General features: G+C 36.5%; 7 protein-coding genes and 1 pseudogene across 18 annotated transcripts; 6 read left to right on the top strand and 2 right to left on the bottom strand.

The window, feature by feature from the left end:
- The first annotated feature begins 282 nt into the window (after positions 1-282).
- On the top strand, positions 283-2,656 carry LOC104714123 (putative sodium/metabolite cotransporter BASS1, chloroplastic). Its single transcript, XM_010431381.3, has 7 exons — positions 283-996; positions 1,278-1,371; positions 1,458-1,491; positions 1,583-1,637; positions 1,719-1,802; positions 1,897-2,184; positions 2,282-2,656. The coding sequence occupies exons 1-7, from the start codon at positions 436-438 to the stop codon at positions 2,432-2,434; spliced, it is 1,269 nt and encodes a 422-aa protein (XP_010429683.1). The 5' UTR covers positions 283-435; the 3' UTR covers positions 2,435-2,656.
- Positions 2,657-2,796: 140 nt separating this feature from the next.
- On the top strand, positions 2,797-4,445 carry LOC104714121 (protein SRG1-like). 2 transcript variants are annotated; one of them, XM_019229607.2, is made up of 5 exons: positions 2,867-3,037; positions 3,106-3,197; positions 3,304-3,554; positions 3,631-3,955; positions 4,065-4,445. In XM_019229607.2, exons 2-5 carry the CDS (start codon positions 3,114-3,116, stop codon positions 4,314-4,316), a joined length of 912 nt encoding a protein of 303 aa, XP_019085152.1. In that variant the 5' UTR covers positions 2,867-3,037; positions 3,106-3,113; the 3' UTR covers positions 4,317-4,445. The 2 variants fall into 2 exon arrangements, with proteins under 2 accessions (XP_010429681.1, XP_019085152.1); XM_010431379.3 differs by having other exon boundaries at positions 2,797-3,197.
- A 211-nt stretch (positions 4,446-4,656) lies between these two features.
- Positions 4,657-6,933, top strand: LOC104714122 (E3 ubiquitin-protein ligase RSL1-like; annotated as a pseudogene). The gene is made up of 5 exons (XR_015566497.1): positions 4,657-4,804; positions 4,940-5,341; positions 5,466-6,224; positions 6,334-6,433; positions 6,715-6,933. The product of XR_015566497.1 is annotated as an E3 ubiquitin-protein ligase RSL1-like (transcript).
- A 1,588-nt stretch (positions 6,934-8,521) lies between these two features.
- On the top strand, positions 8,522-12,329 carry LOC104714120 (SH2 domain-containing protein B-like). Its single transcript, XM_010431378.3, has 10 exons — positions 8,522-9,200; positions 9,571-9,762; positions 9,849-10,046; positions 10,152-10,226; positions 10,314-10,391; positions 10,503-10,664; positions 10,772-11,068; positions 11,164-11,384; positions 11,473-11,973; positions 12,081-12,329. The coding sequence occupies exons 1-10, from the start codon at positions 9,039-9,041 to the stop codon at positions 12,160-12,162; spliced, it is 1,968 nt and encodes a 655-aa protein (XP_010429680.1). The 5' UTR covers positions 8,522-9,038; the 3' UTR covers positions 12,163-12,329.
- Positions 12,330-12,562: 233 nt separating this feature from the next.
- On the top strand, positions 12,563-16,215 carry LOC104714119 (uroporphyrinogen-III synthase, chloroplastic). 10 transcript variants are annotated; one of them, XR_015566492.1, is made up of 9 exons: positions 12,563-12,870; positions 13,098-13,185; positions 13,440-13,506; positions 13,926-14,044; positions 14,639-14,687; positions 15,181-15,236; positions 15,368-15,453; positions 15,599-15,733; positions 15,874-16,215. XR_015566492.1 is itself a non-coding variant. In XM_010431375.3 (9 exons), the coding sequence occupies exons 1-9, from the start codon at positions 12,661-12,663 to the stop codon at positions 15,929-15,931; spliced, it is 915 nt and encodes a 304-aa protein (XP_010429677.1). In that variant the 5' UTR covers positions 12,563-12,660; the 3' UTR covers positions 15,932-16,215. The 10 variants fall into 10 exon arrangements, 2 of the variants coding, with proteins under 2 accessions (XP_010429677.1, XP_087322525.1); XR_015566494.1 differs by having other exon boundaries at positions 15,527-15,733; XR_015566493.1 differs by having other exon boundaries at positions 15,181-15,266.
- Positions 16,216-17,249: 1,034 nt separating this feature from the next.
- On the top strand, positions 17,250-18,588 carry LOC104714118 (uncharacterized). Its single transcript, XM_010431374.3, has one exon. The coding sequence runs from the start codon at positions 17,448-17,450 to the stop codon at positions 18,411-18,413; it is 966 nt and encodes a 321-aa protein (XP_010429676.1). The 5' UTR covers positions 17,250-17,447; the 3' UTR covers positions 18,414-18,588.
- Positions 18,589-20,285: 1,697 nt separating this feature from the next.
- Positions 20,286-21,128, bottom strand: LOC104714116 (uncharacterized). The gene has a single exon (XM_010431373.3). It carries the CDS (start codon positions 20,828-20,830, stop codon positions 20,393-20,395), a length of 438 nt encoding a protein of 145 aa, XP_010429675.2. The 5' UTR covers positions 20,831-21,128; the 3' UTR covers positions 20,286-20,392.
- Positions 21,129-22,005: 877 nt separating this feature from the next.
- On the bottom strand, positions 22,006-25,967 carry LOC104714115 (nucleobase-ascorbate transporter 3). Its single transcript, XM_010431371.3, has 14 exons — positions 25,475-25,967; positions 24,818-24,915; positions 24,555-24,731; positions 24,355-24,455; positions 24,197-24,272; positions 24,048-24,107; positions 23,780-23,964; positions 23,613-23,709; positions 23,439-23,525; positions 23,293-23,351; positions 23,125-23,216; positions 22,945-23,022; positions 22,695-22,855; positions 22,006-22,399 (listed from the first exon to the last, which is right to left on the bottom strand). Exons 1-14 carry the CDS (start codon positions 25,626-25,628, stop codon positions 22,181-22,183), a joined length of 1,644 nt encoding a protein of 547 aa, XP_010429673.1. The 5' UTR covers positions 25,629-25,967; the 3' UTR covers positions 22,006-22,180.
- Between the last annotated feature and the right edge of the window lie 1,158 nt (positions 25,968-27,125).

The following is a 27,125-nucleotide window of genomic DNA, read 5'->3' as shown; positions in this document are numbered from 1 at the left end:
CGAGTTCTCAAAAACTCTATTTCATATCTAGGGACTCCTTCGTAATTTAACCACATCAATTGAATTTTAATGTGATGATATTATTGTTACTATATATTCATTGTTCCTTTTTAAATATGGGATATGCGCAATCATTTATTGCAGTAGCCCATATGCTTTGCCTTAATCAGATCACCGACACATTTTTTTTTCAATTATTGTCACTTGCGGTTTGTGACTTGTGATTTTGAGTTAATTAACTTAAAAAAAAATCTCTTTTGATCATTAGCAACACATAAAGACGCCTTTGTGGAGTCATTATAAAAAGGGGGACAATTTATGGAACAAATAGTTTCACTGGGGGTAAAAGTAGAGAAACATGTTTTTATTCAGGGACCATTTTAGCAAACAACGTGTTTAATTATAAAAAAGGCACGTGAGAAAGCACGTGCTTACATGTTTTGGTTTCTTCTTCTTCATCAGTCCGATCAGAGAGAGTCGCCGGTGAGAGAAAAAAAAATGGCGTCTACGATATCTCTCACTTTCTTGAACGGAGGAGCAACGCCGTTGAAATCGTATCCGCTGCTTCAAAAATCTAAGCTCACTCCGAAACGTCTTCGCTGTTCTAGGGTTTCTAATTCTTCCTCGAGTCCCGGAATTTCTCTAAAGAACCAATCTACAGTTCCGATTTCGTGTAGGAGTCGTCGGTTTGACTTTGTTCCTCGTTGCGGCATTTCGTCAAACGATTTTCCCACTGAGAAAAAGAAGAAGAGCTTTGGTGAGTGGGTTGAGTATTTGGGAGAGGCGGTTTCGATAGCGTTTCCGGTATGGGTTTCTCTTGGATGCTTGTTGGGGCTTTTGAGACCAACTACTTTCAATTGGGTTACTCCCAATTGGACCACTGTTGGTCTTACGATCACTATGCTTGGAATGGGAATGACTTTGACCCTCGACGACCTTCGTGGCGCTTTATCCATGCCCAAGGAGCTCTTCGCTGGCTTTGTCTTGCAGTACTCGGTCCGTCTGCTTCTCTCATCATTCTCCCTTGAATCCAAATATGAGACTATTTGTTTCGTCTTATGTTGTGAAATTACAAGAGGACTAGGGAAAGATGAGATTTTGTAGGAACAATGTAGAGTTTTCTTTTTTGGATTTGGTAACATAAACTTGGGGAGTAGTGTATGTGTTCTTGCTTGAGCTCTTGATCTTGATGGTTCCAGTGCATTGTAACGTTTGAAAGGGTAGTAGTATTAGAGCATGTATAAGTTTATAACTTGCTGATGAATCGTGTGTTGCAGGTGATGCCACTATCAGGATATTTTGTGAGTAAGCTCTTAAATTTGCCACCACATTACGCAGCCGGTCTCATTTTGGTTGGTTGCTGTCCAGGCGGTAAGTATACATTTCCTTACTTCATTGAATTTTTTGTAACATTCATGTGGTGCTCTTAATGCTTTTTCTCATTTGTTTATTTGAAGGTACGGCTAGTAATATTGTCACGTACATTGCACGGTTTGTAATCCAAATAATAAGAAAAGTTTTCGAGTTCCATAGATTTCTTATAATTCATCTGAGTTTCTATTCTGTTTTTTTCATTGTACAGTGGAAATGTTGCGCTATCAGTATTGATGACAGCAGCTAGCACTGTTTCAGCTGTGGTTAGTGAGACTTACCGTCATGGTTTTTCCAATGCTTCTTGTAGATAAGACACCCCATTTAATCCCATTCCGTTTTTTTAGATTATGACACCGATTCTTACGGCCAAGCTTGCCAAGCAGTATATCACAGTTGATGCTCTTGGATTACTAATGTCAACACTACAGGTTTGGATCGTTTTACTCAGATTCTTGTTCGAATTAGAACGAACGAGCGAGTTTTTTTTGTTCATTGAATTAACCCTTCTCGGCTCTTGTACAGGTCATTCTTCTCCCAGTGTTGGCTGGTGCATTTCTGAACCAATACTTTAAAAAGCTGGTGAAATTTGTTTCTCCTGTGATGCCTACAATTGCAGTTGGAACCGTTGCAATCCTGTGTGGGTATGCTATCGGTCAGAATGCATCTGCAATACTCATGTCTGGGAGACAAGTAGTTTTGGCTTCATGCCTTCTTCACACCTCTGGATTTTTCTTTGGGTACGTGTTTTCAAGATTACTTGGAATTGATGTGGCATCGTCCAGAACTATATCTATCGAAGTCGGCATGCAGGTAACTAAACAGTTTCTTAGATCAAACAGTAAACATAACCTTTTTTAAAACTCAATGTCAACTAAGCCTATGTTTTCTTAATTGTGTGTTGGTGAAGAACTCTGTGCTTGGAGTTGTTCTGGCTACACAGCATTTTGGGAATCCGCTCACTGCAGTACCGTGCGCTGTTTCTAGTGTCTGTCACTCAATCCTTGGTAGCGCGTTGGCTGGAATTTGGAGACGTAGTTCCTCAAAACAGCTTGAAGACTGAAAGAAAAAGTAAAGGAAAGTTCATGACATCTCTCACTGTTACTCAAATTCCGACATCTTTGAGGACCATTTAGTGAAGTTTGTTGGAAGGATGAACAAAAGGGTTATGTGTCTTGTAAAGCTTTGGAAGAACATATCTTCGAATGTTTTTGTTTTAAGTCTGAGAATTCTCTTGTTATCTTTTCATGCTTTCGAAACATGAAATCATATTTTGTTTGTTGTAGCCAACTTGTAGTAGAGCGCTGCTAGTGAGGAGGTTGGTTATTCAACCTTTGTGGAGGGTAGTATTGGGATTTTTGAACTGGGAACAGCTAGTCTTGGTCGCAGAGTATTAAAAAAAAACGTTTAAAGTCGTCTTCTCCAAATCGATTTTTTTATTCCCCTGTCTCATTTGATTTTAATTTCAGTTTCGTTTTCTCTTTGTTCGGTTCTTGCGGAAAAATTTGGTTGTTGAGTGGATCAAAGAATCCGAGTCCTGTTCTTTTGTTTTGGTGCTAGAAGAAAAGTCCATGGAGGGGGAAGGAGAAAGACAGTGGAGCTCTCTCATAGTACCTTCTGTTCTAGAGATGGTGAAAGACAAGAACTTCACTACTGTTCCTCCAAGGTATGTTGTGTCTGATCAAGATAAAACAGAGATTATCGATGATTCTAGTCTGAATTCTGAGATTCCAGTCATCGACATGAAACGCTTGTGTTCTGTTTCCACCATGGATTCCGAGCTCAAGAAGCTCGATTTCGCTTGCCAAGAATGGGGATTTTTCCAAGTTGGTCTCTTTTTACACATTTGTATCTTTGTATATTATTCTCATAAAGTATTGTTTATGTTTAAAAGAAGCTTTCTTTCTGGGGGGGTTTGTGATCTGTTTACAGCTGGTAGAGCATGGAATAGACTCATGTTTCTTGGAAAAACTAGAGACAGAGGTTCGAGATTTCTTCAATCTCCCCATGGAAGAGAAGAAGGAGAAGTTTTGGCAGACAAGTGGTGAATTTGAAGGATTCGGACAAGTGAATATTGTGTCAGAGGATCAGAAACTCGATTGGGGAGACATGTTCATCCTCACCACTGAACCAATTCGATCACGCAAATCTCACTTGTTCTCCAAATTACCTCCTTCTTTCAGGTGGGAACTGACTGGTGACTGTTTGTTATCTGCTGTTCACAAGTGTAAACTGAAAAATCCGTTTTCTCTTTTGCAGAGAAGCTGTAGAGGCTTACTCCTCTGAAGTGAAGAGCATAGCTAAGATCCTAATTGGGAAAATGGAGAGTGTTCTTGAGATCAAACGCGGAGAAATGGAAGATTTGTTCGGAGATGTTTGGCAGTCTATCAAAATTAATTACTACCCGCCATGTCCAGAGCCAGATAAAGTAATCGGTTTGACTCCACATTCAGACGCTGCAGGTCTCACAATACTGTTACAGGTGAATCAAGTGGAAGGACTCCAGATCAAGAAAGATGGCAAGTGGGTTGTTGTAAAACCTCTTCGAAACGCTTTAGTTGTCAATGTTGGGGAAATCTTAGAGGTAAAGAAAAGAGATAATAACTAAAAGAATAAAAAAAAATTCTCATTGTTACAAAAAGATGCTTTTGATCTGCTGATGTGAATGTTTTTTTGTTTAATTTGTAAAAAAGATGATAACAAACGGGAGATACCGAAGCATCGAGCATAGAGCAATGGTGAATTCAGAGAAAGAGAGGTTATCAGTTGCAATGTTTCATAGTCCGGGAAAGGAGACAGTGATTGGTCCGGCGAAAAGCCTTGTTGAAAGACAAAAGCAAAGGTTGTTCAAAAGTATGAGCACACAAGACTACTTTGATGCCTTCTTTGCTCAGAAACTCAATGGCAAATCTCATCTTGATCTTATGCGTATGTGTAATCCATAAGCTTGGTAATAAGACCGACCCTCGCAAAATATGTATAACTAATTAAATAGTTTCCTTCTCGTTGTTGTCATTAAAGACATGAACATGATAATTAATCCACACGCTCTAATCGATTCCCATTAGGATTAAGCTTTTTGGTGTTTTCTATATAAGAAGATGGAGCCCTAGCTAGGTTTGTAGAGCACTGACTTATTTGAATTTTAATCAAAGAGCTTTTAAATTTTTTTCCTTAAAAGATTAATTTCCTTTTATATATGTTAATTTAACTTTTTAGATATTGATTTAATGATTTCCATTATATAGTAATTTTTTAAACATTTCTTTATATATATATATATAGGTTCCATCAACCCTAGCAGCAAAACAATTTCATCCAATCTCGCCTCATCTTGATCTTCAAGATATCTGCACTGCGAGATTCTTGCTTGATTCGATCAACGTGTCTGAGCTTTGTTGATTCAAGCTTGGCTTCAAGTGGGTTTTTGGAGGTATGTGAGCGTGTCAAATCTTCAAGTTTCAATTCTGGGGTTGAAAGTTTCAGATTTTGTGTATCATCCAAGTGTGTTGTTTGAATATAAAATTTTATAAATCCTACCTACCACTTTGGTTTTATTTTCCTACAGATACACACGTTTAAGATCATCCGCATATCCTTTATATCGCTAATTCCGAGTCATTCATTATCCATGGTCAATCCTCCTCCTCCTCCGAGAATCCTCGGAGAATCCTCCTCCTTCACCGCAATTCATACCTATCGGTTACACTCCAAGGGTTTGGTGAGTCAAGAGCTTATTAAGGATGATACAATGCTGGTCTTTGGTTTAGGTTTGTCCCTCTGTAACTCTAACGATGACACGAAACTGGAGATTAGTAAAGCTCGGCGAAACCAAAAGCTGGCCCAAAAGCTGGCACGCCCAGAAGCTGCGGAACTGGCTGCCCTCATTCACGGCTTGGAATGGGCCTTGCAACTCAGTGTGGAAAGTATCCAATTCTTCTGTGACGAAGACTCCATTATCTTGGCCTACGTAAGTTTCTCTCTTCTTCTTTTACCCTGAATCCAAATATCCTCATGTACGTACAGTACGTGTGTTGTTGTTATTCACGCCTCTCACTCACTCATGTTTTTTTTTTTTTTTTTTTTTTTTACAGGTTACTCGTAAAGCTACACCAAACGAGTCCACTGTATCAGAACTTTTGGAGCGAGTGTTTCTTCTTCAGACAAGATTCAAGTCTTGTCAGGCACTTGATGCAAGCAGAGACATCAATTCTTCTGTCTTTAAGCTAGCAAAAGATGCTATAGCTTCCCAAACTAGATGGTGTGAGGGCGACACCGAGTATGAGACTTGTCCGGTCTGCTACTCTTACGTTTCACCTAATGATAAGTTTGAGGTGCGCGGCTGCTTCCACCGCATCTGCGTTACGTGCATGAGGAATCCCTTCTCATCCGAACAAATTCTACGAGGGAACACAGCAATCTGCCCTTACCCGGATTGCGAGAATGATCTTGTGCCAGAGGATTGTAGAGGTTTTGCTGATGCTAATGCTATTACGATTATGATCCAACGCAAGAAGGAGAAGTCAATCCCGGTTAAAGACAGAGTCTACTGTCCCAACCCTTCTTGTTCCTTTCTGATGTCGGACCTCGACCTCATTAAGCATGTACGCAATAATAATCCTCGGCAGTCAGAAGCACGCAAGTGCATGGAGTGCGGCTTGTCTTTCTGCAAAAAAATGCCATGTTCCATGGCACAACAATAAGACCTGCGATGAGTTCAAGAAGTCGGAGTCTTACCTGAAATCTGACGCGGCGCTTTTTATGTCTTTTGTGAAGACACAGGGATTGAAAAAGTGTCCCCAGTGTCAGTTCACCATTGAACATGGTGGCGGGTGCAAACAAATGACTTGCAGGTATCGGACATTTTTTACTGAGCCTGGTTTTATATATATATATATATATATATATATATATTTATCTGTTCAAATCTGACTCTAACTATCTGTCTTTTGTTCATGGCAGACACTGCACACACGAGTTCTGTTACACATGTGGGGCTGCGTGTAAAAAGAATAAGAAACTGACATGTGAATGCTCGCGCTCAGGGAAATAAACATCCAAGGTTTGACTATATAGATCATTCCAAATAGTTTCTTATATAACTTATATAAGACAAAGATGACTTGTTTTGATGATGTTGAAGATATTAGTGATGATATGCTACCGTTTGTCTGAGAGAGCCCACTATGAATTTTGTACGAACACTCTATGAGTTTAGAGGAAATGAAAACATAACAGTTTGAGCTTATGTAGTCTTTAGACGCTAAATGAAAAACCGAACAAGTATGTGATGCATATTCATGAACTCTCGAACCTTGTGCTGAATCTTCTAATCAATTGCAGGAATGCATCTCCTGGATGTCAGACTCACTCGGAGGAAGCTCATCAGTCTAGGCCTAATTAAGTACTCTGGAAAATACTCTTGTTTGGATTCTCAAGTTATTGTGTTTAATGTTTTTATTTAATGGATATATTAATAAGTTTATGTAATTAATGAAGCTCAAAAGTTTGAAGTGAATTACTTTATGCTTTGCTTACTAATTATTGAATTGAATTAGTTTATATTGAGTAATTAAAAGAGACTCAGCCGCAGTATTGCACTTGACCATCATTTAAGAGCAATATCATTTCGTAGGAAAAGTTACGAAGAATACGAATTATAGAAGATTATCATCACACAGTTGAGTCTATAGTTTAGAAGAGAACAGAGATAGAGGTTGCAATGTTCACACTAAAGAAGCAGTTGCTATGTTTCTTGAGATGGTTGGTCAGGATAAAACTGTGAGAGAGATTGCTGTAAGGTATCAAAGATTATTGGATACAGTGAAGAGGGAACTTGATGAAGTCTTAAGCGTTATGAAGTCTTAAGTGTTATTCTGAAGTTTGCAGCAGATACAATAAAACCAGGAGAAGGAGAATTCACAAGAATAAGCTCAGTTCTGAGAAATGATGATCGATATTGGCCCTATTTTAAGGATTGCATCGGAGCACTTGATGGAACGCACATCCCAGTTCATCCTCCAAGTACAAATGTAGAAGCTTACAGAGAAAGAAAATTGGAACCAACTATGAATATCTTTGCTATATGTAACTTCGATATGAAGTTCATATATGCATATGTTGGAGTACCATGTAGAGCACACGATACAAAGGTCTTGACTTATTGTGCGAAGAATGAAGTTTTTTTTCCACATCCGCCAAATGGGAAGTATTATTTAGTTGATTCTGGATATCCTACAAGGACATGATATCTTGGCCCGCATCATAGTGTTAGATATCACCTTGATCAGTTTACTAGAGGAGGACCACCACAAAACACATGGGAGTTGTTTAACAGGAAACATTCAGGACTACGATCAGTGATTGAGAGGACTTTTAAAGTTTGGAAAGCAAAATGGAGAATCTTAGACCGTAAGCATCTTAAGTATGGTTTGACTAAGTGGATCAAGGTTGTGACATCAACCATGGCACTACAAAACTTCATACGTGAATCACATCAAGAGGATAATGATTTTATACATTGGCAAAGAACAGAAGAATATCATATTCATGGCAATGAAGATGACGATGATGATGATCTTCATGGTTGATACACTCCGGCTGCAAATGGATGCACAAAATTGAACAAAATTGAAAAAATGGGTTGAATAAAATTGGGTTGAATAATATTCAACTCATTCATCTCCAAAATAGTGGTTGAACAAGTTGAAGATTTTTGCTGTAGGATTAGTTTTTTCCTAATGGGCTGAATAGTTTTTTCCAACCTCTTCAACCTTTACAATGCAAATGGTGAAAATTGGTTGAATAATTTTTTTCAATCTGTTCAATCTCTTGAACCGTGAAACCATTTGCAGCCTCTATATGAACCTACTGGAGATAGAGCAATGGAAGGATTGTGTGATACTATCACCGGTCAGATTGGTAGAGGACGTCAATTGCCTAACTAAAAAGTTATAGTGTGAAACTTTAATTTTTTATGAGAATAAAATACTTATGTAATTAATGGTATTAGAATAGATTAATTACTACAACTTATTTCCTTAATTTATTTTTTTAATTAATTTAAATCTACACAATTTAAAATTTTCATCAATACACATAATTATTATATATTTAAAAGGTAAAAACTTAAAAAAAAGTAAAAAAAATCATAGTCTCTAACGATAACCAAATAAACGACATAGCAACAAATTTTAGCGACAATCGCTGATTTAACGACAGGAATCAAAGACAGAAAAACAAACAACAAATAGTATCGCTGGTCGCTGATCACTGTGGCTGAAACCAGCAACATGAAAACGAACAGGCCTTAAAAGGCTATATGCACAACTTTAAATTAGATTTGTATCATTAAAAAACTTTTTGTAAAGGAAAGTAAGATTTAATTGGCTGACCATTGTAATTTTCGGTGGACGCGAAAGCAGGAGATTATAGCAATCATCTCTCTCCCCACAAGTACACAACCAGTAAACCACCGCAGTACGAGACCAACCGTTATATATTAACAGCACAGCCGTCGAAGTGCAAAGGATCAGTTTTTTTTTTGAGGACCTTCACTTCTCTATTAAGCTAATCGATGAGTTTGTATTGGTGACGTGACGATCAACAAAAAGGGTTTTTTTTTTTTTAAGGGTTTCGTTTTTTACAAGTCGAGGCTTTTGAATTGAATGGCGGGTGTTTCAGCAATCGAAACGGAGAAATACTCTTTGTTGGAGGATTTTAAGGTCGATGTCGAAGTAGATGATGAAGAATACAAAAGTTTCTCCCTTTGTTTCTGGGTTTATCTTGTTAATTCCACCACCACATTCCCATCTACCATCATTAGACAGGTTTGTTTTCTCCTCCGCAGCTCAATTTCAAGCTTACTACTTCTTATTGTTTCTTTTAGCTGAAATGTTTCTCCTTTACTCATCGGACTCGGTTTGTTTCTCTGTTTGGTTTTTGTAACTTGTTTGGTTTTTCGTGGCCCTGTCTTGTGTACTGAATTTAAACTTTTCGACCTTGGTGTGATCTAATCTTCCTTGATTGTTGGTATGCGTAAAAAAAAGTGATATTTGACTTGAGTTGGAAAAGCTCAACTCTCTATTATAGATTTAGATGTCAATCATGGATTCAATATTTGGCTGTAGGATTGATTTACTCTGTTCTTCGTCTATTTTTAAGTTTATTTATATGATCAAGTGGTTTTTTCTTTGACAGGTTCACTCAGACATGAGTGTTAGTGCACCTTTCCTTGTCCTAGATGAAAACAAGAAGATGATGCTTTTGCCATTGACTCTCCTTCACAAGGAAGCTCCTGATCCTGTTGACACTTGTTCCTGGAAACAAGTTCCTAGCGTATCTACAAAATCCGAGTTTCCTCTCGATAAATGGGTTCATGTGGGATGTGAGGTAAGATTCTCCCTCAGCCAGGGAATGCAAGCAAGATCCTCTAGTTCTTGAGATGGCTGATTCTGTTGTTTTTTTCTTCTTCTTAGGTTTCTAGAAATTACATGAGGCTTGTTATTGATGGAAAGATTGAAGGAGAGCATTTCTTAACTTCTTTGCTGATGATGAACAGTAACCGAAAGTTATCACTGTTTAGTGTTGGCGGAGATGGTTATAGTGTTCATGGTTTCATCAAATGTGCACAAGTCTTGCCTGCTTGTGATCATGTGGATCATCACTATATGAAGGTCTCTGCTTAACTCTCACCCTTGTCTTCCTTTTAGAACAATTTTTCTGTGTTTGTTTATTTCCAATACTCTAACCTTACTTTTTTTTTTTCTATTTTTGGCCAGGATCCACCTCTATTGTTATCTGTCAATAAATCCTCGTCATCGGGGATGAAACTAGATAATGATGGTGTTTGGAAGGTCAGACTTCATAAAGCTCATTAGAAAATTTTATGTCGGGAATGATTTTACATTTCCGTAGTTAACACTTATTTTCTTGCTCTACAGGCATCTTGCGGGGAGGTTTTATCCTTGGATATTGTTTTATCCAATGCCATTGGCCAGCCTGTGCACAAGGATGTGGAGGTTTACATCTCTTACGATTTCTCATTACTTTGGCACTTAGTTGCCTACTTATTTTTAGCTTTGGAAAATCATCAATATATAGTACATGGTTGGTTGGGTTTAAAATACAAGGTTGTTGCATCACTACTGTATGCCGATACCCGTCTAGAGGCCAAGATGAGTGAAGCTGAGGCTCCTCTTTTGATAAGGGACGAAGGAGTTGAATTCTCGTCTGATGATAGACCGATCAAATTATTGAATGGACGCTCATCCTTTAAGCTCAAGATCTCTCAGGTAAAAACAAACTACAGTTTAGAGTTTTCATTTCTTCTTTATCTTTGTATTGCTTCTCTGCGGACTTGTGTGAGAAAAAAGTTTGACTAGTTTATCGTGTTTTCCAGCTTTCCTCCAAGAATGATAACAGATTGTTCTGGATAAAATTTGGAATACGAAATGCCAAAGATTATCCTTTCCTTCAAGCTGTTTCAAATCCAATCCGCTGCATTTCGATCAGTCCTGATGTCCGGCCGCTACCGAAAAGGTTGGCCAATATTGACCATCCATCAAGTACCGAATCACCAGACCTTCTACATAACAACACTTGTGAAGTTAAACGAATCAGGTTGGACAAAGAAAGTGACTCTGGGAGAAAGGAATCATATCAGCATTGCAACTCTTATCCCCAAACCTCAAGACAGGTATAAAGTGCGTCTCTCTTTTCATAATGTTTTTTTTGTTGCATATCTTATACTAACAACCTCTACCGTTTCTGCATTGTTTGTTGTGAGAGAAGTTTGAGGATGGAAATGGTATGAGATTGCACGAAGAGTATAACTCACCAGAAAACGTGGAAATGAGACATACAATCTCTGATTCCACCATCTTTAGATACTGCCTTGGAAACTTAAAAGATAAAGCTCTACTTCTAAAGGAAATCACAAACAACTCATCAGACGAACAAGTTTTGAAATTTGCAAATCAGGTTTCTCTCTACTCTGGATGTTCCCACCATAGGTAATAATTTACATTTAACAGAGAAGAAACAAAGAATGAATCTTTATTGTGAAATGAAGTTATATTTTTTTTTTCCCGCAAATTTCAGCAATCAAATCAACATGGCAAGAGAGCTAATAGGCCAAGGTACAAGTGCATGGATATCGATGTCTCGGAACAATCAACAACATGTTCATTGGGATAATGTGGTCTATGAGATTGAAGAACATTTCATGAGGATATCAAAATGCAGCAGTAGATCTCTCACCCACCAGGATTTTGAGCTTCTAAGGAGAATATCAGGATGCTACTACGACGAGTACATGACTCAAGAGAATTTTGAGAACATGTGGTGTTGGCTGTTCCCTGTTGCTTACTCCATATCCCGTGGCTTGATAAGCGAAATGTGGTGTTGTTCGTCGCCTAAATGGGTCCAAGGATTCATCACCAAGGAAGAAGCAGAACATTCGCTTCAAGGCCAAGAACCGGGAACCTTCATACTCCGGTTCCCTGTTTCAAGAAGCTGGCCTCATCCTGATGCTGGTAGTTTGGTTGTCACTTATGTCGGTCATGATTTCGCTCTTCATCATAAGCAACTCAACATCTGCCAGTTACATTACATCTCTCCCAATTTTTTTTATCTACCCTAACGAAATCGTTTTTACTTTTTCCATATCAGTTCTCTGATCCATAAATATCACATTTACTTTCTTGCAGAAGTAGTGGAAGATACATGGATGCAAAACTGCTGCAAGATATGTTGTTGGCTGAACCTGAGCTCTCTCAGTTAGGAAGGTGAGAGAGAGGGAGAAAAAGGTTCTTCATTGTGTTAGATTAAAAGATAAAACTAACTTTTGAGATTAAAATATGTACTTTTGCTTTGGATTTTGTTCGTGTGGGATCATAAGAAGCCATTGAATGATATATGTGAAGGTTTCTAACTTTTTCCAATATAACGATTGCTAAGTCTCTCTCCCTACCGTTAGTTAGTAAGTTCGTATACGCCAAGAGGGCAACTAAATCTTAAAAGAGTACAATTTGCAAGGATTTTTTTTGAATATGTTACTCATCTTAATTTGAATTGTTTAGCACAAAGTTGTAAAATCTTAGATGGCTAAATCTCTCAACTTAAAGTTTAAAAAAGTTTTTGTATTTTTTATTTATTACTGATCATCATGTAACGACAAAAAAAAAAAGATGTGAACCCTCTGTCTGAGTCGGAGGGTTTCGTTTAGATACTCTAAAATTTCCTAAATCACAGAAGACCTAAAAGTTGAGATCAAAATCTCCCTCTCCAATGGCGATGCTCCTTCCTCACTCGTCTCTCTTATCTCTTCAACCACCATTATCGTCTTCTTCGCACCTCCACTCTCGAGTTCTCGCTTCTCCTTCCCTAATTCGAAATGCATCTTCTTCCTCCGTTACATCGTCTAGTATCTCCAATTCGGTCCCGCAGGTGGTCGTAACCCGAGAACGAGGCAAGAACAAACAAATCATCAAAGCCTTGGTATGCACTTCATACCCTTCTCGCCAATCCCCAAAAGAAAAAAAAAATTGCAATTTTGAACTAAAGTTATTATATAATACAGCTATAGGCTAATTTCAAGAATCTGGTTACTGCCACTTGAAACTTTTTGTCAGTAATTTTAGTTTCAGGATCATATAAAATGTAGTGAGGTTATGTTAAAATTGTGCACAAATTTAGCTAATAGATTTTTATTCTCTTGATGGCAGGAGAAACATGGGATATCATCTTTAGAGCTTCCCTTGATACAACATGCGCAAGGACCTGATTTTCATCGGCTTGCTTCTGTATTAAGTGGTGATTTTTCTTATGTAGCTTGATTTAGTGACTTCTAATACTTTGGCTGTTTTGTTTGGAAGCTATAAAGATTTCATATGCTTATGCGGGTTTTGCTTCATCTTATGGGTTTATGTTATGCTTAATAGATGTTTCTGGATGCCTATGTTTTATTTGGATTTCAAGATTGTTATTACAATTAAGAAAAAAGCTCCAGAGTTGTATTGCGGTGCAGATTTTTTGGTATTCTGACGTGTTGCGTTTTATTTTGCTAGATAAGAGCTTTGATTGGATCATTATAACATCCCCAGAAGCAGGTTCTGTCTTTCTTGACGCATGGAAGTAAGCCCTGGTTCTTTGACCCGTTTCCCTCTCTGTTTGTTGTGAAATTTTGAACTGTTTCTGTTAGTAATGTTTTGTCAGAAGACAGAAACAATGGCTATCCTCTAATCTTAAGAGTTTCTGAAATGTCTAAGCTACTCTGAGCAAACTTTGTTAATATGGAATCTGTTGCTAGTGACTTAGTGAGTTTACTCTTCGAGTTGTCATTGTTATTGTCACTGTTATTCATAGGAAAAGGCAATTGGAGTAGTCTAGGTTTTTATTTAGGTATACAGATATATGTGTAATCTTCAATTCTTCACACATATTTATTTATGATGCAACTCTGTAAATAACGAGGTTTACATAATAAGTTTTGAGCCTTTTCTGGTCATACCCTTTTTCCCTTGAGTTAAACGTCGTTGGTCTCCATTCCTTAGGGCAGCTAGCTACCCAAAAGTGCAAATAGGTGTAGTAGGAGCTGGAACAGCCAGGGTATTTGAAGAGGCAAGACAGTCGACAGAAGGATTGCTTAACGTTGCCTTTACGCCATCAAAAGGTAACTTAATTTTTTATTTAGACACAATTTCTAGACACTCCATTTTAGTCTTTATATCTGCAACCTGTCCATTTTTAAGCATTTTACTAGTGTATGAGTTTACAATATCATCGTTAGATATGCACCAATTGGTTGGATGGATGCGTTTGAAACCCTCGAGCTTGATTTGTGTGATTATGAATGATGTGACCTATAAACCTTGTCATAGTTCCATAACTTTCAATTTAGACACAATATTACACTCCAATTTACTCTTTATATCTGCAACCTGTGCATCTTCAAACATTTACTTATGTAGGAATTTACGATATCATCGTTATATATGCTTGGTCTATGAGACTATGGATCATGTGCCCTGTAACCCTTGTCATAGTTTGTTTCCATAAATTATAGAGCATCTAAGATCATATATAGGTTTATGAGATGATGAATTATTATTGAGGCAAGGTAAAATTTGGTCTCCGTGGCATTCCCTTATCAATGTTCATGTATTTTTTAATGTGTTTCCTATATATATATAGGAAATGTATGAGTGGTCGTACATACAGTGTTACAGTCTTGGCTGGTTCATTCTCTTTGTTTTAATTATTTCAGCAACTGGTAAAGTCTTGGCTTCGGAGCTCCCAGAGAAAGTTGGCAAAAGGTCCTCTGTCTTATACCCGTCTTCTCTAAAAGCAGGCAATGATATTGGTGTGTGTTGTTAGGTTTTCTCAATTCAATTGAGCTTATTGTGTTGACCACATAGGAAAAAAAGATTAGGACTGAATAATCAAAATAGAATATATGATTCATATTCTGTACAATTTTATTATGCAGTTGCATAAGTATTGCATATCCTTGATGGAGATATGCAGTAATGCTATACCGGGAGAAGTAGATTAGTAAATTACATTTATTACTTGGCTTTCATGTTCAAAATGATAGTATTCCAAAGGTTGAAAAGCAATTGTACATTCTGCTCTTTCTATTTCCATGTAGATGTGTGCATTAATCCCTGGCACATGAACTAATGACTAAATATGTGTTGGCCAGAAACATAAGTGAAGATAGCTAACTGTAAAGTTAGTTTATTTTAATATCATTCTAGATTGACTCACCATCTTTACTCTGCTTCATGTTTGACATATGAACCGTAGAGGAAGGGTTGTCCAATCGTGGGTTTGAAGTTACCAGGCTGAATACATATACAACAGTAAGCCGTCTTTAAACTTACTAGTAAAAAGTAATTCATTGCATATATAATTTGGTTTAGCCATCATTTTCATATGGGTTGTCCGTGGTTAATGGTTAGTTTTTTCTTCTTTTTTTTTCTAATCTTGCTAGGTTCCTGTACATAATGTTGATACGGTGCTCCTGAAAGAGGCACTGTCTGCTCCTGTTCTTTCTGTAGCTTCACCTTCAGCAATTCGGTATGCGCCATCAGTTATCATCCTATTGCAACTCATCATCTGTCTGTTTTTTGATCACCCGTTATTGGTGCAGCAAAACGTCTTTCATATAATCTCTCTAATATGGTCGAGTGGGTTTGGTCCATCGCTTACTTGATTTCGACAGGGCCTGGCTGAATCTGATTCAAAATGATGAGCAATGGAGTAATCACGTTGCCTGTATTGGAGAGACAACTGCTTCAGCTGCAAGACGACTAGGATTGAAAAACGTGTACTACCCAGAGGCACCGGGACTTGAAGGGTAATATATCTTAATCTTTTCATATGTTTTTGAACATGTCAACTAGGCTCTGAACTGAGTCCTCTTTTCACATAACTTAGCGATTGAGTATTATCGTCACCTGGATTTGCTATGGGTTTGAATGTGTGTGTGTGTGGCAGGTGGGTCGAGAGCATCATGGAAGCTCTAGTTGCTCACAGAAAAAATAAAAATAAGTAACTCTTGTGAATCACTCTTGTTTCACCTTCTCATAGTGGAGGACTCTGAATAGGGACAATGTCTGTAATTTAGAAGACAAGGTAAAAGAAACCACATGATGGTGTTGATAAAAAACCTCGAGCCCTTTTAGATATCATGTGTAGCTTACTAGCTTCTCTACCGACAAAGTATATAATGATTTGAATACTAGCAACATCATAAGCTATCTAAAAACAATCGTAGTTGTGTTTTTTCATTTGAAATTGTTGTTCATATTTTTTTTTAATAAATACTACTTTACAATATCCAATTGAAGTTGCATTAAATTCTTGTTAGAATACATTTATTGTCGCATGCTAATAAAACGTATTGGTAATATATATATTTGCATGTTTAGCCACTATCAAGAGTATCTAGATGGATCGTGTGAAAACAAATTCTACGTAGAACACAAAAGTCTTCTCGTTTGGTGACTGAATACTAATTTGAATCAATGTTTATTTATTAGGACCACAGGTTATAATTGGCCTCGTGATCTTAAAATATGCTTTCGAAAGGTCCAACAACAACCATGTGGTCAATGCCGACTACGAATTTGATTGAAAATTCAAAAAGATGAAGTGGGTCATCACCATTCATCATTATATATTCCAATCTTTTATACTAAACAACTTTATTTCGACACATGCGGTCTGCAAAGGCGGCCTGTTACGTTATAATCGTTTACTTTTATTATCAATTCGGAATATTTCCAACAAAAATCAATCTATTTGGTTACAACTCTCCTCCAAGATTTAAATTTTTTAATAATTTTTTGTCTTTTTAATTCAATAGTCTTACTGTCTAACATACGACTTCGCACCGATTGATATAGACACTCCATCTATAATATTGTTATCTGCTACGCTATGTTAAATATAAGAACTACTTGGATAGTCTTAACTTGAATGCGTTATGCGTGCTAGAAGAATGTCAATTTTAACTTATATACAATATATTGGTATATTTTGGGTTATATTGGTTGGGTTCAATAAGTTGTTTTGTAATGTTAACAGGAAAAACAAATTATAAAATGGTATATCTTAACAACTTATACAAAAAATATCGTACCGAGTGTTAACAAAAATATCTTATTAGCATTGCTACACTCTTTTCTATTCCTTTGGTTCAAAACCTAAATTACTAATCCAACTTTCTTAAGGGAAAGAGGTTAATTTTGAGGAGAGAACATTCGTAGCTTTGGGATAAGGATAACCGTATTGAAACAAAATGTATTTTGTCTTACTTCGAATAGAGGAGGTATACAAACAAAAACTAATAAAATGTATAAGTCATTACAAACAAAAATATTTAATAATTGCAATTGCTTATGTCCTGCCAAAAGTTGTTTTTTTTAATATTACATAATGTTTGGTCAGCGAAAACGGTCTAAGCTCTCTTTATTTCTTTCCTCTCACCTTCCTTTAATGATCCTTTTTAGTTCCCTTCATCTCATTGTTCTTGAGACCATCTCCGAACTCATTGGAAATCAGAAACAATGGAAGTGATGAGTTTGACTGCTCCATCTTCACCAAGGCAATTCACTGGTTGCTTCTTAAGCGCACCAACAAGCCCTAGAAGAATCACAGAGTTTTATAGAGAGTTTGATGAGGCCGCATCAAGATTCAACTTCTCCGACCGTCTTACGGTTCCTTTTGATTGGGAAGACACTCCTGGAACCCCTAGGAAGATCATCGATGATGACGACGAAGATGATACTGTTGATGATTTCGCCTTCGAGATCGGTGAGAAGCTCGAGACGACGTCACTTTTTGCTGAAGAGCTTTTTGATGGAGGCAAAATCAAACCCTTGAAGCCTCCTCCGTATTTACAATTAGAACATCATCATCATCAGCCTCAGATTTTATCTCCAAGGTCTCCAAGATCGCCTATTGCTCATGGTAAAGACATTATCCGCAAAGCTTTCTCCCCAAGAAAGAAACCGGTACAGGTGGATCCTTTTGAGGTCGCCATGGATAAAGCTCGGAACGGCGTAGAAGAAGAGAGAGGGAGAGGGAGACGTCAAAACTCGAGCCGTAGAGTCGCCCGATCACTTTCTCCTTTCCGGGTTTCGGCTTATCCATGGGAAGAACAAGAACAAGAACAACAGAGAGAGGTACAAGAACAGAGGAAAGGGTCTTTGACTTCTTCTAATCCGTCCACATCTTCATCAACTTGTGTGTCTTGCAAGTCATCTTCTTCCTCAAGAAAGTGGAGGCTAAAAGACTTTCTTCTGTTCCGAAGCGCATCAGAGGGAAGATCAAGGCATAACAAAGATTCCGTAAAGACGTTTTCGGGTTTGTTTAGGAAGCAAGAAGACACCAAGAACTCGAGTTCACGAGGAAAAGGGTCATCATCTGTCTCCGCCCATGAGTTCCATTACATGGCTAAGAAGGCAGAGACAAAAGATTTGAAGAAGAAGACTTTCTTGCCTTACATGCAAATAGGAAGATTCGCCTTCTAAACTCACTATTCTAAAGCCAAAAGTAAAAAAAGATTTATTTTTTTGTTCAATTTAGTTATGTGAAGGACCAAGTCTCTTCTTCTCTCTTGTGTGGTTGATTTGCGTTCAGAAGCTTGTAGAAATTATGAACATTTCTTGTTCACATTAATTTTGCTATATATATGCGTTAGTGTGACTATCCATCTTGTTACATCTACTCAGAATTAAGTCTCGAACTACAGATGTTTATTTCGTTCTTCTTAGAAGACATGTCATTTTAGAAATGCTGCAGACATTATATATAAAAGATATTCCGGTAATTCCATCTGTACTTCTCTATCAAGTCAAACTCTAACTGAAAATACTGTTATTAGGTTTTCATATAGATTCTAATTTAAACTTGTCCAAGCTCCAACTAAGAAAGTTGGCTTTCTTGTATGTCATTTTTTCTGTTGGTGTTTGATTCTAATTCATTTGTTTTTAAAAAAAAACTGCTCATCGCTTTACATAGCTGATCATAATTAAAGATATTTCATATATAATTTGGTTTGATCTTGTAGTACGAATCTGAATAGCCTCATCCACTTAGCGTCTTCAGTCACCCTGTTGATATTGAAGGTGTTTCGGTTATCCAATCTTGAAGATGCTTGATTGGATCTTTCAGATTGCCTTCTACTGAATGACATGTGTTGGAAGATGGTAATGATCAATGGGTTGTTCTCAAAGTATGGATTATCCACTGATGGTGCATGGTGGGTATCCCATTCAGACTATTCAGTTCACAATAGTCAAGTGGTGTGTCGAAGTCATATATAGTTCTTCCGCTCATTTTTTTATGAAACAATATCAACCAGCAATTTTAAAGACAAACTATTCAAAAAGGTAGAAGGCATAGAGAGTAAGGTGATTGAACAAACCAATTTATTAAGATCAACTCGACAACATAAATTACACAGTAAATTAACTCATTAATTTCATAATTTTAGAATTCCTCGGTGGAAAGCGTAATTAGATTAACTTTCCATTTGCAATTAGGCAACAAACATGCATGAATTACAAGTCCGTTAAATCAATGATCAAGTTCCTGATTCTTCTAATCATCCATAATTGATAATTTCATTGATTAGGTATGAAAAAATAATCATAAATTTTCTGGATGCAAAATGTTCATGGTCTAGATTTTGTCTAGCACCAATCTCATACCAAATGAAGGGGAACATGTCAAGATTTTAAATTATTCATTTCTATATTTTATGTATTAATTAGACAATAAAGAAGAGCGTATGTACTTCATTATATAAATCCATTAGACAATCAAATCAGTTTTTTAACTGCAATAATCAAACTACAATCTATATGGCAATATGGCATGTAACCAGATTTTGTATGGAAAAAAAAACATTTAGAAGTTGATTGTCACTGTATCAATGACCTCACGATTGGTTGAGAATATAACAAAACCGTCACCGTAATATATTTCTTAACACATCAAAGTTTGCAAGGAATATTGGGCCTATATCTAAAGATGGAGCAAAAATATCAGGAAAAAAAAAACGTAAAGAATCAATGAAATCAACGGCTACAAATCAAAGTGTACATTACAAGCTTATTAAATTATGTATATTTCCTTGATTTTATATACAGCCACAGCTCTATCTTTCTTGTACATGCACATACGATCTTCTTAATTAGTTTGGTGCATCAACGAATCAGAATCAATAAATTGATTAAAGCACTTTAGCAAGCTCTCTGTATTATTCTCTTTATATATACGTCCCTTCGTTTCTTTTATCTTCGGTATAAACCACTTATTCACAAGAGAAATTAAATAGTACTGTAGTATAACTAAAAGATAAAAAGTGCAAAAAGAAAAAACAAAATCTGAGAGCGCCATTTTCAATAACTTTGACCGCTTTGGGATTGAACTCGTGAATTTTCAATTACAGTCGCTAACTTTTTAAACCAACACGAAAAAGAATCGAACGCTAGAGGGAAACTAATCAAGAATGAGCTGAGGATGGTGTTTGTGTTGGAGGTTCATGGTCTAAAGAGTCTTGTTTCTCTCCATCAGTTTCATCTAGATCTGTCACGTGTCCTTCAGATTCAGCTGAGACGCCCGAGGAAGTGTGGTGCAAAGGCTGACGAGGAGGAGGAGGAGGAGGCGACGGAGACGGCCGGTGGGGAATGATGTGGCCGTCGATACAAGAACCACATCTACTCTCAGCCCATCTCTCCATATCGTAGTCTCCATACCCTAAGATGGTTTTGCCGGAGCAAAGCCGTCCAATAACGCTAGCAACAACACAGAGAACAGTGACGACGATAAAGACGGCGATAAAAGGACCAATGGTGGGGTTGCCGGAGGAGGAGACGGAGGATGAGTGTTGTGGATACTCCGTGGCTGGTGGTGGTTGCCAGTACAACGGCATTGACGCCATTGTTAATAGAAGAAGGAGAGACCACTCTAATGTTAATAATGGGAAGAAGAATTTGCCGCCTTCTTAAATGGTGAGCTTTGAGAAAAAAATTTAATATTAAATTTTAATATTTTTTTAGGAAAATAAATTATTATGTTTAGAAAAAATGAAGTGAAATGGTGAAGACAGTGCATTAACCTGCAGGAGAGAGACCTTAAGGGTCTGTAAAAAAAGGACAAGAGCTAGAGAGAATCTATCAGAAACAAGATACTTCAGGTCAAATTTGGACCGAGAACGACGACAACACTAATAATTATATAAAAACAAAACTAATAACTACTAGTAGTAATTAAGAATTCAGATTTTTACTTTAATTTAATAAATAAAAATGATGGTAACTTTTGGTTATTTTTGGTCTTTGAGCGAACTCACTTTTTCAGGTTCTGTCTGAAGTTATAGCGTAAACATGAAATTGGAAAACAACGTTGTCATTTGTGTGTTAAGTGGCATCCACTAAGCTACTTAGCTTCCTTCCCCACTCTCGCTTGTGGCGCGTGACTCCCAGTGTAGCTTTGCTTTTGAGAAAATATTTTCTTATTTTGTGAAAGAAAATACATACTACAACCTTTTCAGACTACGACCCATAGATTAAAGACGTTTTCTAACAATATGATCAAAATCTACCTATAAAATTTCATAATAGCCATTGATTTAAAGATAACACAAGTATTCGACTAATCTAAACTATATTCGTATATTCTTTCGGTTTCACAAAGAATGTCATTTTAAGGTAAAATTTTTGTTTATCCCCAAAACAAACATTCACAACAAAGACTAAAATTGGGAGGTGGGAGCTCAAAACCAAAAGAGCTAATAATGTACACATAAATAATTTGATATTGCACAAACATTAATCAATGCACATCATATGTCCTAAGATCTGTTTTTTTTTTTGGAACAAACTTTGGATCAAACTTACTATTGTAGACATTGATTGGCTTAATATATAAAACGAAAAATGCATACTTTTAATGTTCAGTTAGGAAGTGCATCCCATAATTGTATCTTTTCAACTTCCCCTTCTTATATCCGCAAGTTAATATACTGTATGAAGGATGAACACCAAACTAAAAAGGGTAAGTACACCAAACTAAAGGTTAAGTACTCTGTGTCGAGAAAAAAAAAAGGTAAGTTACTGACAAGAAAGGAAGCATATAATTGGGTAACATGACAGTTAACAAAATAGCTTTCTCCATCGAAAGCCTTATGTTTCATTTGCATTCCTTGGATTAAATTTTGACCTTGTGAAGCTACATGATCTGCACATATCTTACATTTCCACATACAGAAGAAACCTTCACGGAGCAGCCTTTAGAGGAACCGTGTCGGCATGTACTCGTTGATTCTAAGGGGCATACTGTAGAACTCCTCGTTCCTGCTGTCGCCTTTCCTGTGCTGGAAAGGCTTCCACCATGGGATACCTCTTTCATTAATAGCATGGTCAGCTTCCAATGTGTTATCTAGTATGGTCGCCAGAATGATCGCCACCAATGGAGCCGAAGCAAAGAATGTATTAAGTATATCGTTGAACTGCACCACAAGTTACCACAAAATTGTATTAGGAACTATAAACATCATATAGTATAAGTATTGTAAACTTTACAGGACACAGTTAATGGAACTTTATACGATAAATAATTGTTTGCAAGTCACTGTGCTTTTGTGCTTAGTGTGATCTTTGCATCTACACTTTGCAAAAAACATTACCATCTTTTAACAATCTAAAATACCTTTTAAGAAAAAATCACACAGAATTGCAAAAACATAAACTGGTGTTTTAATTTAAACAATTGTCATTAGACCAACAGATCACTGAGAGGCTTACCCATCCACCGGCTGTTCGTACCGGTCCATATCCTGCTCTTGACGTGTTGGAATAAAAGTACTGGGCGATCGAGAGACTTAAGAAGAGAGAGACACCGACGACATACATGTTTCTCATCGAATTGGTGTCAGTAAACTGTATAAAAGATATTCCAACAGCAACTGTGCCAATCACATAACAATAGTATTAGTAGTAGCCCTCACTTTAGCTAGAAATTAGGAAGTGTAGATTCATATACAACATGACTCACCAACAATTCCAAGTAGTACACAGTATATGCCTCCAAAGATTGGAGGCGGTATAGAAGCAAAGAGGGCGCCAAATTTTCCTGACGATCATTGAAAACACACACAAATCTTAAGTCCAAAATGGCTACTTTCTATAAACAGAACCCTAGTCAAGATGACTGATTGGGGAGTGAAAGACAAACCAAATATGGAGAAAAATATCATGAAACCCGTTGAAACCTGCACCACTCTTCGACTCCCTATCCGTGTGAGGCCAAGGAGACCAACATTTTCCCTGTATATATATGATCAAGATGAATCATACTTCCTTTTGTACAACATATAGCGCGGAGATGTATTTTAGAACTTACACAGACGCAGTATTGCCAGTAATGGAACCAAATATTCCTTGAAGGAGCACACCGATACCCTATAAGGAAAAATACTCAGAACAAGAAGAGAGGATAGAAAATGAAAAGATTTAAGACTTTCCTATCTTAGTGTGTGAGAATAAAACCTGCAGCCCGACACTACGAGAGACGACATGTGCTGGAGGCGCTGTTGCTCCTGCTAGTCTAGATGCAGCGAAAAATACTCCGGTAGACTAAAAAAAAATTGGGATATACATAACTTAAAAGCCTGTAACAAGATGAAATATATGTAAGAATCTTTAAGACAAGAATATTTCTACCTCCGCAGATGCGACAATGGCAGAACCAAACATTCCAAAAACATGACTAGCTCTGAAGATGGGAGTCCCCCACTGGAACGGATATGGGACTCTGATCCTGCAAAATGAGTTACAGACAGATATTTAGACCTTAGACGAGAAGAGAAGAAGAATCAAGGACAACCTACCAGGGAGCTGAGGAGATAAGAAAGGCACGGTCCGTGCGGCAACTTTGTTTAGTCGCAACCGGAACATTGTTATAAGCTCCAGAAACAGTAAGGATAGCAGCAAAAGCCCATATGAGAGCCAAGCAAACAAGTAAAGCATATCTTTCAAGTATCATAGAAATCCTCGGGATGAAGTGTTTAACATACTGCAAGATGGACAACAAAGATTCTCAATATTATATATCTTAACAATCACAATCATATATACATATAGCGCAAAGAGCCAGACTTGCTGCGAGATGATCAACAGAATCAGCATTGGTAGACCGATCTCCACACAGTTCGCAAGCTGTTAAAAAGTCCAAAAATATCACATTAATGATCTACTAGAAAAAAAAAAGATCTTTTAAGTTGTTAAAGCTGAGCTGAAACTGTTACCAATGGGAAGCCTCTAAGAAACAGGCCAAGGCTCGCAACAGAAACCACTGGCACAACAATGATGGGAGTAAAGATTCTGCATTGAATAAAACCAAGATCATTAGATTTCCATCATCTTGTGGACCAGCAATCTTGTATTGAATTTATATATATATCACCTTATCAAGTTCCCCCATGCCTGACCATATCCAATGATGATGTTTACGAATGAAGAAATGATTAAGGACCCTTGTACGGTTCTCATCGTATGCCGGAATCTCTGTTAGCAAAAACAGCATATATATCAAAGTAAATAAACAAGAAAACGAAAAGCACAAGTAGTAGCGTGGAAGTATACAGTACACCGAGCTTTTTTTACCAGTTTCTCAGAATCGAATTGACCATTGTTGTAATCTCTGATGATAGACAATACAGGAAGAACGTATGCGAACGAAACTCCCATAACCGTTGGAAGCCTAGTCCCTATAAGTGTTTGTAGCAACGTGTTTATTCCAGACATAAACAATATAGTCTGAATAACCCGCGCTTTATCACCCTGACAAAACACCAAACAGTCCCGTTATAAATACCTTTAGAGAACATTCGATAAAAAACGGATCAAAAACCAAAACCACAACATACAGCATCTCCACCCATTGGTGGCACAAGTGTGTTGGCAAGTAAGACAGTAGTCCCGAGCATAACGATGTATTGCTGGAAAGCCAGTACAACCGTCTCATCTGTAACAAAACCCGAATTGTTAATGGAAATGAAACAAAAAATACTTCTTAAAAGGAAAGAATAATAGAATCCTCATGTTATAAAATCCCTTAATATGGCATTTCTTGTAATGATTAAACACTAGTAACTTCTAGGGATTCAGCTCCTTGTAGCATTTTGGATTCACCAATAACTTCATAAAATTAAAAAAAGGTAATAATAACCACACCGTTTCTTTAATCTTAATCAATTAGTAGTATGTCTCATGAACAATTTATAAAAGATTTTATAAATAGTTTAAAAGCTAATTAGTCCCAACACACAAGCTAAAATATATATATATAAGTCAAAACAGAGGAAATAAAAAGCTTCGAATCAGATTCTGAGATCTAAAATATTCTTTTAGGAAACAAATTAAGACACAACAGAAAGCAGTTAAGGAGAGAGACAGAAGTGAATTCTTATTTGTAACTTTTGACTTTGAAACAAATACTAATAAATTTTTTAATTTTGTTTTTTTTTACATCTGAATCCAAAAAATAAAGTAAACCAACAAAAAGTTGTAGTGAGAGACTTAACGCCAAGCAGGATTAGAGTGGATGCAATATTGAAGATGATGAAGTTGCTCAGCCGGAGCCCAAGTTGGTCCTCTGTTAACCGCCATGGATGGAACCGGCGGATAACCGGCTGCAGCCGGTGCCGGTGGATGTTGATGGTGTCCAGTTTCAACCATTCTTTTATTGGTTTTTTCTTTTTGAAAGGATCTTTGAGATGAAACTTTAGGAATCTCTCTTTTTCTTATTTTTTAGTTGCAGAAAGTTTTCCAAATCAAACCGACATAGAGAAGATGATAAAAAGAAGTTAGCAGGAGATAAAGCGAATCTCGAGACTAGATAAATACTAGTACTAGTACTCTATATTAAAAAAAAAAAAAAAAAAAAAAGTCACTTGTTTAATTTGTGTGAGAAGGAACATATTTTTTATTTAATTTTTTTTTAGTAAATAAAGTGTATTTATATTTTGTTTCAAACTTCGAAAGAATAAAGTATTAACTCTCCGTTAGGTGTAAGTTTTAATTGTTTATTTTTAAAATGTACTATGTAATTATTAATAGGAATATTGAAGTTTCTTTTTGTCATCCTTTTGTTGTCTTTATTAGCATTTCTTGTTTTTTTGGTCTACTTCTTATTACTATTTTTATTGGTCTTGTGATGTTATTATGACCTCATTTGAATTATTATCATTTTCCTTTCATTAAAACTAATTAGGTTTACGAATAATTGCTTTTGAAAAAAATCAAAAGCTACTTTCAACCATTCCATAAGATAGTTGATAAAGATCATTTTCCTTTCATTAATCTTTAACTCAATGATTGATGCGTGGTAACTAAGGATCAGTTCTCAAAATCTTTAGCTAAGGATTATTTTTAACTTAGTTAACATTTTTGATTTATTTTTTCACCTTTCTAAGTTGAGAAATTTGCTAAAAATATTCCATTGGAAATGATCTTATATTGCATCAACTATAAGATTTTTTAGTAAAATTGTAGATATATAAATCATATTAAATAGTCAATGAAAAAACATATCTTATGATAGATATTCGTTGTTGAACAAAGAACAACATTAATTATTCGTTAACTAAAGCAATTTAGGAGGGTGTATTCAACTTGACATTTTAAGTGATTTGTGTAAAAGTTACAAATCCTATGTTATTCAATCATGAATTTTAAAAAGTCTCTTGAAATCCACTGTTATTGAAATGATGATTTTAAAATCTACTTTAAAATCCACTGTTGTTCAAAACAGTTTGTGGATTTGGATTTTAATAAGTTGTAGGGATTTTGGAGGATTTGAGAGGATTTGTTTAGTTAAAAATACACAAATCCAAATCTCATGGTTTTAGGTGGGATTTCAAAGAATTTTACTATAAATCATATCAATTTCCCTAAAATCTATCAAAATTTCAAATTTTCTAAATCCCATCAAATCCTCCAAAATCATTATTTCAATACACCCCCCTTAGAATAGACCTTCAAAATCTTAACTTAAATAAACACCATTAAATTCATATATTTTTTTTAGATATAAGAGAATATCAGAAGTATTGATTCAAGCGATTGAGATTATGGAATAAACATAGGACAAAACTTGAGCTATTTTTGGCTGAGCTTTCTCTCCTGTGGTTGGTTGTGTGACTAAGGAGCAGTAAATGATGGTTCACTGATGGC

This window comes from Camelina sativa, chromosome 9 (genome assembly GCF_030686135.1).
Source record: "Camelina sativa cultivar CO46 ecotype springtype chromosome 9, ASM3068613v1".
NCBI classification, from domain to species: Eukaryota; Viridiplantae; Streptophyta; class Magnoliopsida; order Brassicales; family Brassicaceae; genus Camelina; species Camelina sativa.
Note: the sequence above shows the minus strand (reverse complement) of the source record. Positions and strands in the feature narration are given on the sequence as shown.